The sequence below is a fragment of the Bombus affinis genome, chromosome 12 (genome assembly GCF_024516045.1).
Source record: "Bombus affinis isolate iyBomAffi1 chromosome 12, iyBomAffi1.2, whole genome shotgun sequence".
Lineage (NCBI taxonomy): Eukaryota > Metazoa > Arthropoda > Insecta > Hymenoptera > Apidae > Bombus > Bombus affinis.
Window position 1 is genome coordinate 2,758,688 of NC_066355.1, and position 15,664 is coordinate 2,774,351.

The following is a 15,664-nucleotide window of genomic DNA, read 5'->3' on the forward strand; positions in this document are numbered from 1 at the left end:
GTTCTGGTAATCTCGTGGCGCGAGCGAGTAATCGCGCGTGCTACAACATTGATATCGTTCGCGCCGATTATAATTCGCACGCGAGCGTCGACTCGACGGACAATGCAGAGGGATACATTTTCTCGCACAATTTCTAATATTTTTATATAACGTTATTAACTATGCTAATAGAAAAATCAGGTTACGGAGCGTTAATTGAAAAAGATATTTTATATAAATAAGATAAAGGTTAATTAGAAGAAGGTTTTGTAACGTTTAGAGAATCTTTTCAAATGCAAAGAGCATCGTACCTTATCTCCATCTTATCCAAATTTTTAGAATGAAAATTTTACTCTTTCTTTCGGTTAAATATTGTCTATTAGTACTTTCAAAATGTAAAACTTACACAATTTGGGAAGATAACAAAGAACATTCATTGAAAATTAAGATAATACTGAGTTTTAACATAAATTTGTCCTACTTTTAGATTTATTATATGAACGCTGAAAATAGAACGTATACACGTCGCAATCTAATACCTAATTTTTACATATCGGTCAAACCAAATTTTCTTCGAACTATCCAACCATATTTATTAGAAGTAGGAACAAACGAAGTTCCTACATATAAAGAAATAACATGGAGAGTCTGTGTAACATCGTTTTCATAATCGTTAATGGTACGGATTAAGCGATAGCAATAAAAGAAATAACTTCAGATACACATTACACTATTTCGTCTGTTTCCCTTATCGAGACCAAACCAGTTAAGTTCGTATCTTTAGGGTTATCGTCGGAAAGAACAGTCTCTTCGATTCGTTCTTTGCAATGGAACAATCGGCAAGATTGCGATAATGGTGACCAAGTATTTTCACTGAAGTCAAACGAGCGTTTCACGATCGTGCTCCAGATTGTTGTACACTCCCACAGAACTGGAACACTTACCCTCAACTTTCAATCTTTTCATCGCGTTTTATTTTAAACCCTATTTCTTTGAAACTTTTTCTCAATTTAAATTTTAGAGATTTTTAAATCAAAGATCTAAAATACGGACCTTTAAAGATATTTCTATTTTTTTTTCTTTTTTTTTTGTAAGATGGTGTTTTTTATCTTTTAAGTAGAATGGAATATTATGGTTTTACTTTACTAATTTTTTACAATTTCTTGAATCAGTGTAATTTAGAAAGTTCGTTGAAAATATTGCATCAACGACACGCAAAATCTTTAATTCTAGAGAACTATGGTGACAGTTGAATCCTAGTCGAGAAATATAATTTTTTGAAAAACATGCATTTGTTCTACCGCGACCATCGTTTAATTCAATAAAATGATATAAAGGTCGTGAGAGACGCAAAGGTAGTAAAATTGAGCTGCATTCCCGAAATTAACGAGGAAACGTAAACAGTGATTTTTAATTAGCATGCCTATAAAAGAAGGCAAAGGAACGAACCATCGTGATACAAGCAAATTGAACACTGAAATCGCATATTTTCTACGAACATTTTAGTCTGCAGGCACTGTTTGATAATTAATTCCGACGATATCGATAAAATTCTTTGAGTACATTCCGCTTCTATCTAAAAAATTCCGCGAAAAAGCATTCTACAGAAGCAACTTGAACCAACATATCGCACAACTAATTACTAACAGCCATGGTAATTCGAAAGAGCATCGTGTGTGGCACCGTGCATTCATCGTGCCGCTATCTCCGCTTTAAAGTAGAAATTTACCGCTAATAATAGTCTTCGATGCGACAATAAATAAGATAATCGCGAGGCAGAGTCTAGCTCACCGCAAATACGCGGAACCTTGTAGATACATACATGTATACGCGTTTATATGAGTGAGAATATTTAACAATCTAATTATAGCAATCTTATTCATGTCTGTATCGATGTTCTTTAACGAGTTTTTGATTCTACATATTGTTACTCGTGTGGACTTTAATTTTTTGATAACAATGATGCTTCGTTTGCTCGATAACAGATATTTGTTTCAATTTCTCAAAGTACGTGCGTGAAGGTTTAAACTGTTTAAAAATTGGTTTGTATCGGAATTAAAATTTTTAACCACCTATTTTATTTCGAAATGAATTATATTCTGAAATAATGAAAAAGGTTTGAACGAAGAGTTCGAATATTACACAACTATATTTACATCAAATAAGTTGATATATAAGCGACGTACAGTAGGAAAGATTTTTAATTATAGATTAAGAAGCATCCACTGAATGTGATGTTTATTATGTGATATATCTGTTGATAGAAATTATTCAAAGAGAAAAGAGCGAAGAATTTTCAAATTAATTCAAAAGCAGAATAAATAGGTGGCAAGACGAAGCAGACAAGCTAAGAATTCAATTACAAGAAAAGAATTGCATGAAACTAGAAAAAATAAAAAAAAAATCGTCACTAATAAACTAATTCCTTTCAGCAATTGCGGCGTATTCAAATAAACTGAATATACAATTATAGAGTAAATTTGTCTACCAATAGGGTGGTCTTCAAGTTCATTATCGACATAGCGTAATTCAACCTGGAATATCAGCGAGACTAGTCGTAAAAACGGCGAGAAATAAGAAGGAAATAAAAGGATTAAGACCTACATATAACCAGTTCCCAGAAGGTGGTACGCGGAGGACGAGGTTCACGTAAAATCTCACCCTGTGGGAGTTCATAAACCCCTCGAGCCAGTCGAGATAAACCAATAAAGCAGCGCGATAGTCGGCGAAGCAGGTGCAACGTGGGCGGTGAGTTACCGTGCGGGTCACAGGTCACCGTGAACCCAGCATCTCTGGCAATCCTTCTCACACACTCTCTGCACGCTCCCCTTTCACCTTCGCCTCTCTTTCCGTTCTCGTGGTCTCGCTTTCTTTCCCGTAACATCCTTCTAACGACGAGGTCCCGCAGAAAACACGGATTGGTTCGCCTTGGATCTAGCGATGGGAGCAAGGTGTACTGGAATTCGAGTCAAGTTTTTTGCTTATGGAAGTATCAAATATTATTAATTAAATATTAAAAGTTAGTGAATCCTGTTACTTTGCTTGTATATTTATCTTAAATATGTGAAAGTAAATGGAGAATAATTGTTTTGGAGGGAGAATCAAATCTTCATATGATTTTGTTTCCGTTTACATTTTAATTTATAATATTTTTATTTTTACTTTATTTTGTATTTTATTTTACGTTATTCAATATTTTTTATTAAGGTTAACGGGACGACATATTAAATTTTATTTATTACAAATTTATATTAATTAAATTTAATTAAATCCCTTGAATTATCTATTGCACAAAATTAATTATGCTGTACGTTTATTAAATTTCATGGTTTCGCTATTAAAGAAACTATATAATTATATTCTTAATTCTGAATTTTTTTAATTTATCAATAGTTTTGTAATTCCTACCCGGATCTTCAAGCTTCAAAACAGTATAAAGGAAACTTAAAGAAGGTTGTACAGAATGTAATAAAATTCATTCATCCATATGGTATATTCCAATAAACTTCAGTTTCCAGTATCGTCGAGGTATCGATATATAAAAAAATCTTAACTGTGCAGGTGGACAGAAATATCCGTCGTTTGCATCTTCAAAGATCTCCCCGATTCTGGAAGCAATCGATATTTTACTACCTGTGGAATGTGTACGGTATGGGTATCGATAAATTTGATTGAAAATTCTGAGGAAATCGCATGAAATGCCCATCGCTAGATGCAACGAGATACAAGAGGGTTGCACACTGCGGCAATGTGCTACGAACCTCTGGCCACGCGGTACTTTATCGAGAAGCACTGTAGAGACTCGAAGGCAATTTACGTTGCAAAAGTTTTTTGGTGTAACAGCCGGACCGGTAAGGTAGTGACAGGTACAACTGGTTCTTTTCGTGCTTTCTTCCGTGGAAGACGCGACACGGGTGGTTGTTAATAAAACGCGCAATATTTTCTGAAATTTTATTTCATATCGATAAATGCAAATATGTACGCATCGAAATTTTTCAAATTTAATGAAATATTGAATTGTTCGATACTAAGCATAACGTTCTTCTATTATATATTGTGATTTTTTTTAATTAGAATCTTATGGTAGTTGACAAATGGCAAACAAAATCTGAAATGTAAAAAACATTTTATATTCTAAAATGTAGCGTAATATTCTATATTAATTTATTTGAAATATAATTATATTTAAATTTCAATGAGTAAATTAATAACTGCTTATGGATGGTTGAAATAGAGTAATTAACATCTTAAAACCGTTTTATTACGTAGATATATACTTTACAACGAAACGTTTTATTAGTAAAACGATTCCATAAATCAATGCTCTGCAACAGGAATTTATTTGACATCCCTCAAATTTATTAGAGATTTTTTCATCTTGCTAGACACAAAATTCTCAAAACACCGTTTCACAAAAGAATCTGTCTAGTTTCTAGAACTCGTATTCCTAATTAACATTCATCCTAAATAAGCTCTAGTCCGTTTAATTCAATTTTAGCACAATTAACCGAGCCGTTTCAATCGAGACAGATGAAAGTAAATATCAGCGATAACGATCTGCGAGATATAAATCGACCATGACGATTCGATTGCCGATGTTGCAGGATCTCCGTGTTCCCAACAGACTAAATTAACTCCGAGCAATCGTACTCGAGCTCTCCGATTGGAAAAAGGGTATACGAGAATCGTAAGATTCCTAGATGCCAAAGATAACTTTACATCTGCCGGTCGATTGCGATAATTAGGCTCGCCGTGGAGATTGATCGAAAGTCGCATTCAACTTCAATGGATCGGATCATTACCTAATTAAGCGAATGGCCGTGCACACGGTTGCCCGCCCTTATTACGCGAATTAATTAACTCGACGTTGCAGTACGTGGCTCCCGTATCTTCGGCTTGTTAGACACTTAGATGTAACGAACAATCCTGATGTTTGCCGAAAAAGTCGGTCTTGTGCAAATTTCGCGGGAGTAGTTGAAAATCGACCAACTTTAAGCTGATTAGCTGGATTCATGAACTATCGAAAGAGAGTAAAACGAAGGATACGAATCGTTCCTTATATCGATACAGAATATGAAAATTTTTTTAATAAAATATATTTTAAACATGTACAAACTTCTAAACATTCAATTTTTGCCGTAAACAAAATTAATGTTTATATTCTTCTACAGACTCCGTATCTATATTTTTATTATTACATATAGTCAATAAAATATATGAATCTTTTAGGAGCCAAACTGATCAGCTTCGCCTTTCATTCGCTTCTTCATTTCATTCACATAAGGACATGGTTTATATTTAATTCTAGAGGAATTGTAAACTTAAAAAGCAATGTCTGTAACGTCATTTTTCTGTATTTTTCAGTTTATTACTTCTAAGCTGTTCATGTAATAATTTAAGAAAATAAATTAAGAAAGGACAGGAGTAATATTTAAATTTCTTGTATTTTTTAACTATAAAACTAACTGCGAATTTTTAATATAAATTTTGTATATAAGAATCTAATTATAATATATAAGAATGAGAATGTGGAGGATTTGTCGTGGATAGATATCGTGAAATAACAAAAGCGAAATATTGCTGTCGCAGTCCGTCAAATATATTTGAAATAAATAAATAAATAGGTATACAGTGAGTCGTTGATACAGAATGTAAAACGCGGAATAAATAATCGTTATTGTTCATCGCGTAACTCGGAGATACTCTGTAGATACTCGTTGATACTCGATATGTACTGCTCGATACTGTCTCGCTCGCGATCGCGTCCGTTTATTTATACTGGCCGGGGGAAAGTCGGAAAATTCAAATTCGTCTTCATTCGACGATTGTATGTAGCAGCGACATTGTTTTGCTCGGAGTTTATTTATTCTTACATTACTTGTAATCTAACGGTCTTGATACTCCGAGGCAAAACAACAACATGATTTGAATTGACCTGTGACTCATGTGCCGCTACAAGAACATTTATTCCTTTTTGTGCCGGAATAGGTATGTGTAGACATTAATTATCTTCAAGCATTGACAATCATATGTAAATTAGAATAATATCAGCCAGAAGAAACAGTAACAAAACCAAATTGTCAAGGCGCAGCTGGCGACGCGCGATAACCGCGAACATCCCCAAAGAAGACGGTCTGTCTTGGCGCGGAACAATTTATTCCTCGATGGCTGGAGTTGTTTCTCGTACTCGCGGGTAAATTGAAATTTTTTCCCCGCGCACCCGTTGAACTCCCGGGTAATTACGGACGAATTTTAGAGCCATTATGCGCCCCGGTCCATTCAAAACTTCGTATCCGTACACGCTTTGATCCGCCAGAGGAACAAGACTGAAAATAATTACGAAGAATCACGGCGTGCGGGCCGGAAAGCGGCGGTAAATCGTCCTTCCTCCCCCTATAGCGGCCAGATTCACTCATGGCCCCGTTCAGAATCGCCTAATGAATTTAAAATGACCATACGCGGTTTTTCGTCGCGTGCCCGACCGGCCCCTCTTCCCAGACAAAAACGCACTGCCACAAAATTTCGGACGACACCCGTGCATAAAAATGCAAATCTCATTGTCGGGTTCGCGCGCGAGCCTCCTGTCTACACGGTGCCTCGGTTTTTTCTCTACGCTACCATCCCGCCATTTCGCCTTTTTTCGACCACGCGCCATTATGCCCTGCTTTTCACTGGGCTCCAATCTCGACTAAATTCACTTTTAATGACCGGGGCCAGCAATGGCGTCACGTGAAAATTTAATTTGCACCGATGAAATCGGTAATTCGTCGTGACCAACGAATAGGAAAAACGGTGGACGCCGAAACTGTTTACCTATGGAAGTTTCAAATTTGGGGTGGGAGAAAGAAACTTGGACAACTTCAGAAGGTTTGGAAATTTAGACACACGTTAGTAATAAATAAATTATGCATTTCTATGCATTCTAAAAGTGAAAAAATGTACAGAGTGCATATACCTAATACGCAAATATAGATAGATACCTATATAAAGTATTTGAAGCATAATACTCCTTATAACACTCGAGTATGAAATGAATCTCTGCATAGATTCCATATGTTTAATTATGTTCATGATTTGCATAAACGTTTGCAGACTAGATGTTTGTGGAAACTCTGGGAAAATATATTTTGGTTACGTTCAAGATAAGTATAGGGTTTAAGTGCAATAGATAAGGGTGTATTTTATCGAATATATCTTTCAGGACAAGAGATTTTCTCTTTCAAGGCAGAAATTTATTTGAAAATGAAATTTCTATTAATCCTGACAAGAGAATTATGTTCAGTATATTTTCTATTACTCGTAACTTAACAACGGCGTGGTAGGAGCTAAAATAATATGAGCAAGTAAAATGTACACCATTTCCATGATATTCAATGACACTAGAATTTAATTACAATCGATGCTCCCACCCAAATGGTAGGTAAAGTAGCAAACAATAAAAACTACAGAAAATTAGAAAAATACAAAGAAAGGAACAGCTTCAATAAAAATGAGTCAAACGAGCAGTTGATTCTCTCTCCCTATCATGGTTTTCTAGGGTGAAGTAGTTCAGGGAACAAAATCGCAACGACCGTAAAACATGAAAGTCGACGAGATGCGTAATTGATTTAATTCGAGCCCGAGGGACAACAGCTGTTGCAAACAAACTTTTCATTTTGCCATCTGTATTCATGGAAGCGGTCGATCTCTGGGGAACGTTAATCAACCGTTCGGGGAAGAGAGAAGAAGGACACGAAGCCTTCTCTTCTGCCAAAGTTTTCAACATTTTCTCCTGTCCGAGAAGGACTCGAAGAGGCTCCAGAACGCTGACATTCTTCTTCTCCTCGTTCGGAGAGTTGGAGGATTTCTTTCGCACGCGTAATTCGTGCACTGAAATTGCCACCGCTCTAATTCCAGGGTAATTGCTCTCTTCTGTTCCCTGAAAGCCACCGGAGTTCCCTTTGCATTCCGTTAAAACTGCACGACCAATTAAACGCGAGCATCGGACTAACATGGGGATGAGGCCTCGAAAACTGTAAGGGAAGAAACTCTAATTGAGACGTAGCTATTTGAGGGAATTCGGGGCAACCGACTATTATCGCGGCCAAATGCACTTATAATCGACCGATTTTAATTATCGCGTGGTGAACTCCACAGAGCCGCCCCGCGATTTATCATCTAGCGGGCAACGTGTGATTCGCAACATTCGGTCTCGTACCGCTCCGATTTCGTGCGATCGTTCTTCATCCGTCGCTCTGGGTGTCATTAAACTGACCCCCTGGCCGAAACACTTTGACGGTTATACTTTTATCTCTTGGTGGAAATGAGGGTTTTTTTTTTTATTTATATATATGATTTTTGGCGTCTGAATAGGTTCTACAAAGTGTTTCTTTTTGCTATCTTTTTAGTTCTGGAATATCTTTCTGGTGTATTTGCCCTGTCATAAATACACCAGAAAGAAAATTGCTGTTGCAATTTCCTTTTTTATGACGTTGCATTGCTTGTTGTACTAATGTAACGTCTTTTTTATTTGTTAATGTAGTATGGATTCTTTCATTGATGCGATCTCAAAATTCTAGCGTTTTTATTCTTCCGCTGCGTTCTGTATTATTGGAATCTCTTTTTCCTATGTTCTTTCGCTGTTACCTTTAGTTACCGAGACTGTCTTTTTAATATCCTTTTATACTGTTCTCTTCTTCGTGTTGCTGCAATTAATTCTTCGGTGTTCTCTTAAAACTGTGTAAGTGCTGAAATTTATCTTTCTGTGAAAGCGAGGAGGAAATTGCAATTTCCCGTCTTCAAAATTGACCTTTGAAATTCAACATTATGAATTGCTTCTTCAAGTGAAAAAAGCACAGGAAGGTGGACTTTGCCCATATCAGGTTATCGGGACTAGGAAGTTATATTTAATAGCGTAGAGAAGCTTTAGATACTTCGATAATCAAAGAAAAATTGAAAACTCTGGGATTGAATTTTGAATTAAAGAATACTTAACCTGAAGGAGTATTCTTCAAAGGTCACACCTTTCTTTTTCCGTTTTTTCCTCCTTTTTTTGCGCTTATTGCCACATAAAATTACAATCTTGAATACAATAGCTTATTTACTTAATAACATAATAATCAGCAGAGAGCTAATGCCTTAAGAATTGAACACTTGCAGTCTCTATATGACAATATACATAATAACATATGGGTCATAGCTTATGGGGATTACAGGAAATCGTAACTGTATTATATCTTTGTAGTGATCAAGTCTAAAGTGCGCTGCTCTACTTTCATATTCGGGTTCATAATTTCTAAATGAGATGCGTATATAAAGGTATAAGGATATATTGAAAAAAAATCTTTATTAAGTTTAGATCGTGATCTGCACGTATTATATGCTGCATCGTTTAAATACATAATTCAGCGTTGAAATTTATCTACATTTATGATCAGAGTACTATGCTCATAATCATTTTCAAGCGCATAGAGATCTGTGGTTGCGTAAGGTCTTCTTTAGAAGAGGAAGCAACCGAGAGATCGCTGCGATCGGCTCGTAACCGACTGAAGGATCATTTATCTATGTAACTCATTTTGGCAACTTCCTCTTGAGTCAGTCGTATCGAGAACAGAATGGACGTCTGGCGAGCGGAATCCGCTCGGTAGGATCCGCGCGACGTTGTAGAAATTATACGGTTTCGAACTGTATGCCGCGGCGGGCTCGGACAAGAGGAAAAGGCGCGAGGAGGGGGGGAGGGCGAGGGACAGTGATAAATCACAAATTGCACGAACTCGTTGCGGCCGAAGACAAATTGGCTTCGCAGTCATGAGCTACGCAGCGGGTAATAATATAATTATAGGACTGCCAGCCTCTTTCGACGTTTCAGTTTCAACTTCTTGCCTTCCCTTGCCTCTCTACGCGAGACGCCGCGGATCGCGTAAGCGCACTTGATTTACGATCGCCGGCTCCTTCTTATCGTTTCCTCTTTTTTCCATTTTTCGCTTTCTTTTTTAATTCTTTGGACTGTTGTTCATGGCCCGGTGTTACGTAGATGGATTTCAATAACATCGGCACGGTACTCGATTGCAACTGCTTACGAAGAGGAACGAGTTGCACGTGACACGTTTCTCCAGTTTGTAATAAACGGAACCAGTTGTAATTGTTCGAAACCAGTCAGTGGACTTTGATTATTACTGACAAAACAGATTCACCCATTCAGTGGTAAGGTGTTTAGGATACGTTCTGATATTCTAATTCGATAATCGTGAAATCGATTGGAAAATGGCATTGTGAATAGTTTAATCGGGAGATGAAGAGAAAGTAAGGACAGATAGGATTGGAAGAACATTGATATTTCCGTAGCTGCTTGAATGTTATAAATTTTTAGTCTTGGATTTTGCTATAAAATTTTTCTATAAAAATACCTTTTTGATGTTTACATTGAAACTTTTGTGCTAAATTAAATTGTGATAGAAAAAAAGAGGGATATTTTGTATGCTAAATGGATGTGATTCGTCAACTATGGAATCTTTTACTTAAAAGAAGAAGATTTTAGAAAAGTAAAGAATAGATTAACGAAGTTAATATTTAGAACGAACTAAAACATTTCTTTTACTTCTTGAAATTTTACCAAATATCTCGTCTACACAAATTTTAACCATCACGAATTTAATTACACTGCTACTCTACATAAAAAACATTTCTACAGGTGGTTTCATGAAAGAGGAACACTCTAACTGCGAAGATCAGAAGCGTAATCGGTGGTGGAGTCCACGCACGACGCAAAAAGGGAACTTTTTTGCCGCGGCCAGGGCACGCCAACTCCGTCGCAATTTCCATTCCCAGCAAATGATCCGTGGCAAGAAATCTCTGTTGATCTCTCTGGAGCCGGCGGATAAAGAAATTAAAAAGTTTGCTCGTAATCTGGGAAAGCAAGAAGAATGGACGGAAGACGGAAGAAGGAGGGTTTCTACGTGGACCAAGGAGAAGTGGACATGACCGAAGATTGCCACACAGGAGGCTGCGTAGATAAGGGCTGCATGCAAAAGTGGATCATTACACGGGCATAAAGGCGAGGCAGCCGGGGCTAGGGCAATAAATACTTCAATCAGTGGCCTCTAAGGCGTCAGTTAGCATCGCGGCGGTGCGTCGGAGACAGCAGCGCAGCGGCGGCTTCGCAAAGAGCCTGAATCCTTCCACTTTGGTCCCATTCGACTAAAGTATGCCCGCCCTCTCTGACAGCCAGCTGCAGCCGTTCGCCAAACAGGCACCCCTTTGTCGTCGATCTGCATAACTCTCGCGCGTCAGGCCAAACGCCACTTTTGACGACGCGGAAACGCTCTATTTGCAGTCAACTTTAGTTCTGGAGAGACTATTAAAACTTCTGGTTATGGGGTTGGGCCTCCTAAACCAGCTTCCTCGCTTTGTGCTTCTTTTGCATTTTTTGAATTTTTCAATTTTTTAGAATTTATTCTTTTTTTAAATATTATAACAAATACTTTATTTGAAATATTTGAGATATTTTTTATTTTTGGTACATTCTTTCACTTTTAATTTCTCGTAGATGATATAATAAATCGTCCGCATCCACCGTAGTCTACTGCAATCTACTGATTACACCTACGATGTGCTACAATAAATATGAATGTCTCTTTTTATTATTAGTAACTATTCTCAATAGGTGTTATGAAATTTAGCAGAAAATTTTATTACGCAAAATGTAACTAAAAATTCGGTATACTTATCCATGAATTGATAATGTACTCCTCGTAAAACTATGCATAACCCACCTTATTAAAAATTACACAACAGCACTGCATCGTCGCCGTCTAAATCAAATTATGACATCTACATACATTATCAAGGAGCCTATTTTACTTAAACAGCGTTGAGTGAAAGAAATCTTTCCTATTTCGAATTAATCGGAACATTGCAAAGAAAATACCATGCGCGATTAGCATAGCAACTCCCACAAAAACCCGCTACAAGTTAGTAAACTGCAACTTGTCTAGCAACATATTCTTCCGTCAAACGTAAACTTCCTAGCCTCTAGCTAGCTGTAGTTTATCGTCGGATATATCTTGTGCAAAAGCTACCACGCGCGTTCCCTTCATTAACGGTAGCATTTATTCAACCATTCAGCGTTCGCACCAATTATCTCCATAACCACCGGTCGAACAGCATTAACAAATTAATCGTATATAAAAGACACACCCTGCGTTTCCAGGAACAATCCTCTATCTTGTCGTATACCGACAAGTATCCAAGCGATAATTGCAGTTACGCAAAAGCCTATCGAGTTGAATCCAAAGCGATAGGTCTGGAAACCACATCGCTGGATCTAGCTCTCCCGCTAGCTACGACGTTACAAGTTAAACTCTACGATAGGAAATCGCGATCGAGCAAGAGACTATCGAGACTCCAATCCACTGGAGCACCGCTGACGAGATACGTATCAGCGTCGATCACTCGCGTGACCGCGAAGATAGCCCAGGCCAACCGATAAATCACGTCAATTATGTATTGTTTATGATCCATTGCGGGTCTCCGGGAATCCCGAGATTCGATCGAATCGCTTGGCACCTACGGCTCATAGCGTAGAAAGGCTCGATGTTTGATACGGTAGCGGTCAAACGCAGAAGGTTTAGTTCTACGTTGTCAGACCCGCTGATAATTGGGTGAGCAAAGCGACACGACTCCCTTCGAGAGCACACTGGTGGATCCAGTGGATCGCGTTGGTCCAAGAGAGGACCCAGGGCCGTCGTAAAGAGTGGCTGCCACCATCGGGCCATCAGGAGCCCTCAGTCAGGGCCTCGTCTGAACAATAAATCTGGCCGTTCGGTGGGTAATTGGGTTCACTCGGTAAGATCAATCCGATACTGTCTGCCTCGTGTCCGTCTGTCCATCCATTCGCCGCTTTTGCCTTCTCCTCTCTTTCCATCCGTTCTCCGTTTGTTCGCCGTCGCCGGTTCTCGCGCACGCTGCTCTCTCCCTCTCTTCTAAAGTCCCTCGCCGCCCAAACCACGTAAAACGTTCGAATGCCGGCACGAAGAATTCCAGCCGGCTGTCACTGCTCGTTTCTCGCGATTGTTTAATTATTTTTATTGCTCCCTGGCAATGGGCTTGAACGAAAACAAGTCAGCCTCGTGTATCGTGCTTTCATTGCGATTAGAGGACGTTGCCTCAGCGACAAGGTTTAACGAGATTGCCCGGTTTTTAGGGGACTCCCGATGGATCTCCTCTTTCTTCCGATGGTGGTTCGCTTAAAGTTTCGTGTTAGTGTGAATGGTTTAAAACGCTCGTTCGAATATACAGTATGTCGTTACTACAGTAACAGCGTTGGAATTGTAGCAAGTTTGCGGTGGTACACACAGGATATAAGATACGTGGGATTGTTCGTTCAGAAAGATCAGCGAGACGCGTGTTCTGCAAAAGGCAGGCACAAAGATCCGACGCGAGTCGCTTGTTATGCGCCGCTTTCATTCGAATCGAGCGAAGATCGTGTCGTATGCAAAAACGTCGAATTTCCAAGGTTCTCTCTCTTCAAGGGCCTCGCGGCCACTGGAGACTTTCGCAAAGACCTGCCGATCTGTGGGAGTCAGTTCGAGTCTGGCTATAAATCTGAATAATAAATGAGTCTCGACGGCCTCTAAGAAGTCTCCGACTCAGCGAGAAGACGTTGCTGAGGGTTTAAAAGATGAATTTACGAGTATACCGCTCATGAAGACCGGCCATGAAATAAAAAACACCGTTCACTATCTTCCTCTTTCTTGTCGGATAAAAAATTCACGGAATAAGGGGAAGATACCCGCCAGTTACGTGGAACATCCTGACCTATTTCGTTTCCCGCGAAATCTTCCTTCTTTGAAAAAGAATCATATTGAATATTCTTGTTGTAATATTCTTAATTAAAAATCGTTATCCTTGTTGCTTGTCACGTATAAATTTTGAGTCATAAAATTCTTTCTGAGATCAGATTAGACATTTATTAAGGGCATCGATGAAGTTAATTCTTGTCAAGTTTGAAAACCAGATTATTAAATTACTCTGAATAAATATTTATTTTAATTGAATTTATCTATAAGTTATCCGCGGTTCGTTGAATTATTCTAGTTTATCAGTGGTGATCTATTTGATGCATCTAATTAACCTATATAGTGGATAGACGCGCTCGATAAAATTGATCTTTCTAACACGTCTAATTAAAAAGAGTCAGCTAATTTATAGGATATGTTTTAATTACTGAAACATCTCTATTTATCTGGTCGAACTAATTTTCTGATATTATGAGATCTGTTCAAACCATACAGATCAACATCGACCCTTTTCTCTACTAAAAGAACAGTTTCGACGTGTCGGAGAGACTACAGTTTTACTGATTGTATTGCTCGTTATCTAAATTTTTCTCTCTTCTTGTGTATTCTTACCATGTAACCGATGCCAAGAAACCGAATGATCGTCATTTTGAAGAATTCTCTGGATTCCTACGAGCTCAACGAAAGGCTTTCCCTTGAAAGGTTCCTGAAATTGTAAATCCATCCTGGAACCACGTGGTCGTCCGTAGCGAGAAACCACGCCGACACCTGCCTTTGTCCGAATGGGCGTGGAAAGGTGTACGAAATTTATTTATACTCACGAACCTCCCTAATGAATTTTCGTCCACGGTGTGAAATTTCGTCGATTCCGTAATTGGCTCATCTATCTTCCCCGTGTAAAATCGGCAAAGCCAAAAAGCAAAGAGCGGCCTCGATCCTCCTCTAGAGAGACTCTTCCCCCTTGACCCTCGTAGATCGTAATTAACCCCTTTGCTGGAAGTGTAAAAATATTGGACTCTCTCGGAAAGAAAAAATTGCCTCGTGGCCACGTGTAATTTCGAGAAACTCATCAGCTCTCCGGTCCACTAGTGACGTAATCCTTCCTCCGATTCTAACAAACTTTCACGAATTAATTACTGCTGGAATGTTAATTAAATGTACGTTCATTTAGGATAGGGATATCAATTATAACGTGCGTTCAATTGCATCAAAGCAATCTGTGCCGGCTGTATAAGATTACATCTTTTTTAATTGAAAAATTCATTATGGTTGGTAAAATCGGAACTACCATATAGATTCTTTATATCTTTCGTAAGTTACGATGAAAAGTATCAGAAAGTATGGGTTAATAAACGATATGTATTCTCCAAAAATTTTTATATCGATTCTTTAGTAATGTACCATACTATTACCGTTCTATTAAGTAACATAATCGGCCGTTCCTTTCGATTTATATAAATGTAACTTTACTATTCGTAAGAGTATATCTGTTAATCGAAGTGCTGTTAAAATCGTAATAAATTATCTCGTAAGTTCTCTAATAGGCGGATGTGGATTTTTTAGTAAGATTCTCGATCTTTCATTTTTTATCTTTTTTATAAATGCATATTCGGTTTCGAAGCGCTACATATATCAATACTATTATACCAATTAAATCTAAAGGGGATACTAAAAGGCATCCAATACTATTTCAAACAAAAAATAAAGTAAATTGAGATTCATTGTATTTAAATCATAATACAAAACAAACCACTTAATTTTTTATATAATTTACGTAAAGAATGCTTCAAACAGACATTTTATATTATACAAGTTAACATGTTTTCCCCTTATTTCAATATCTACCTAACCTAGATAAATACGCGATGCTTCCACATTTCCCTACTTCTTAGTATCAAAAGAATATTTAT

General features: G+C 37.9%; 1 protein-coding gene across 1 annotated transcript in view; it reads left to right on the forward strand.

Moving 5' to 3' along the window:
* LOC126922467 (uncharacterized) overlaps window positions 1-10,976 on the forward strand; it is a 103,633-nt gene extending 92,657 nt beyond the window's left edge. The window contains exon 3 of the mRNA XM_050735029.1: window positions 10,649-10,976. Within this exon, the coding sequence (XP_050590986.1) occupies window positions 10,649-10,938 (290 nt within the window). The 3' untranslated portion in view covers window positions 10,939-10,976. The remainder of the gene's footprint in view (window positions 1-10,648) is intronic.
* Window positions 10,977-15,664: the final 4,688 nt, after the last annotated feature.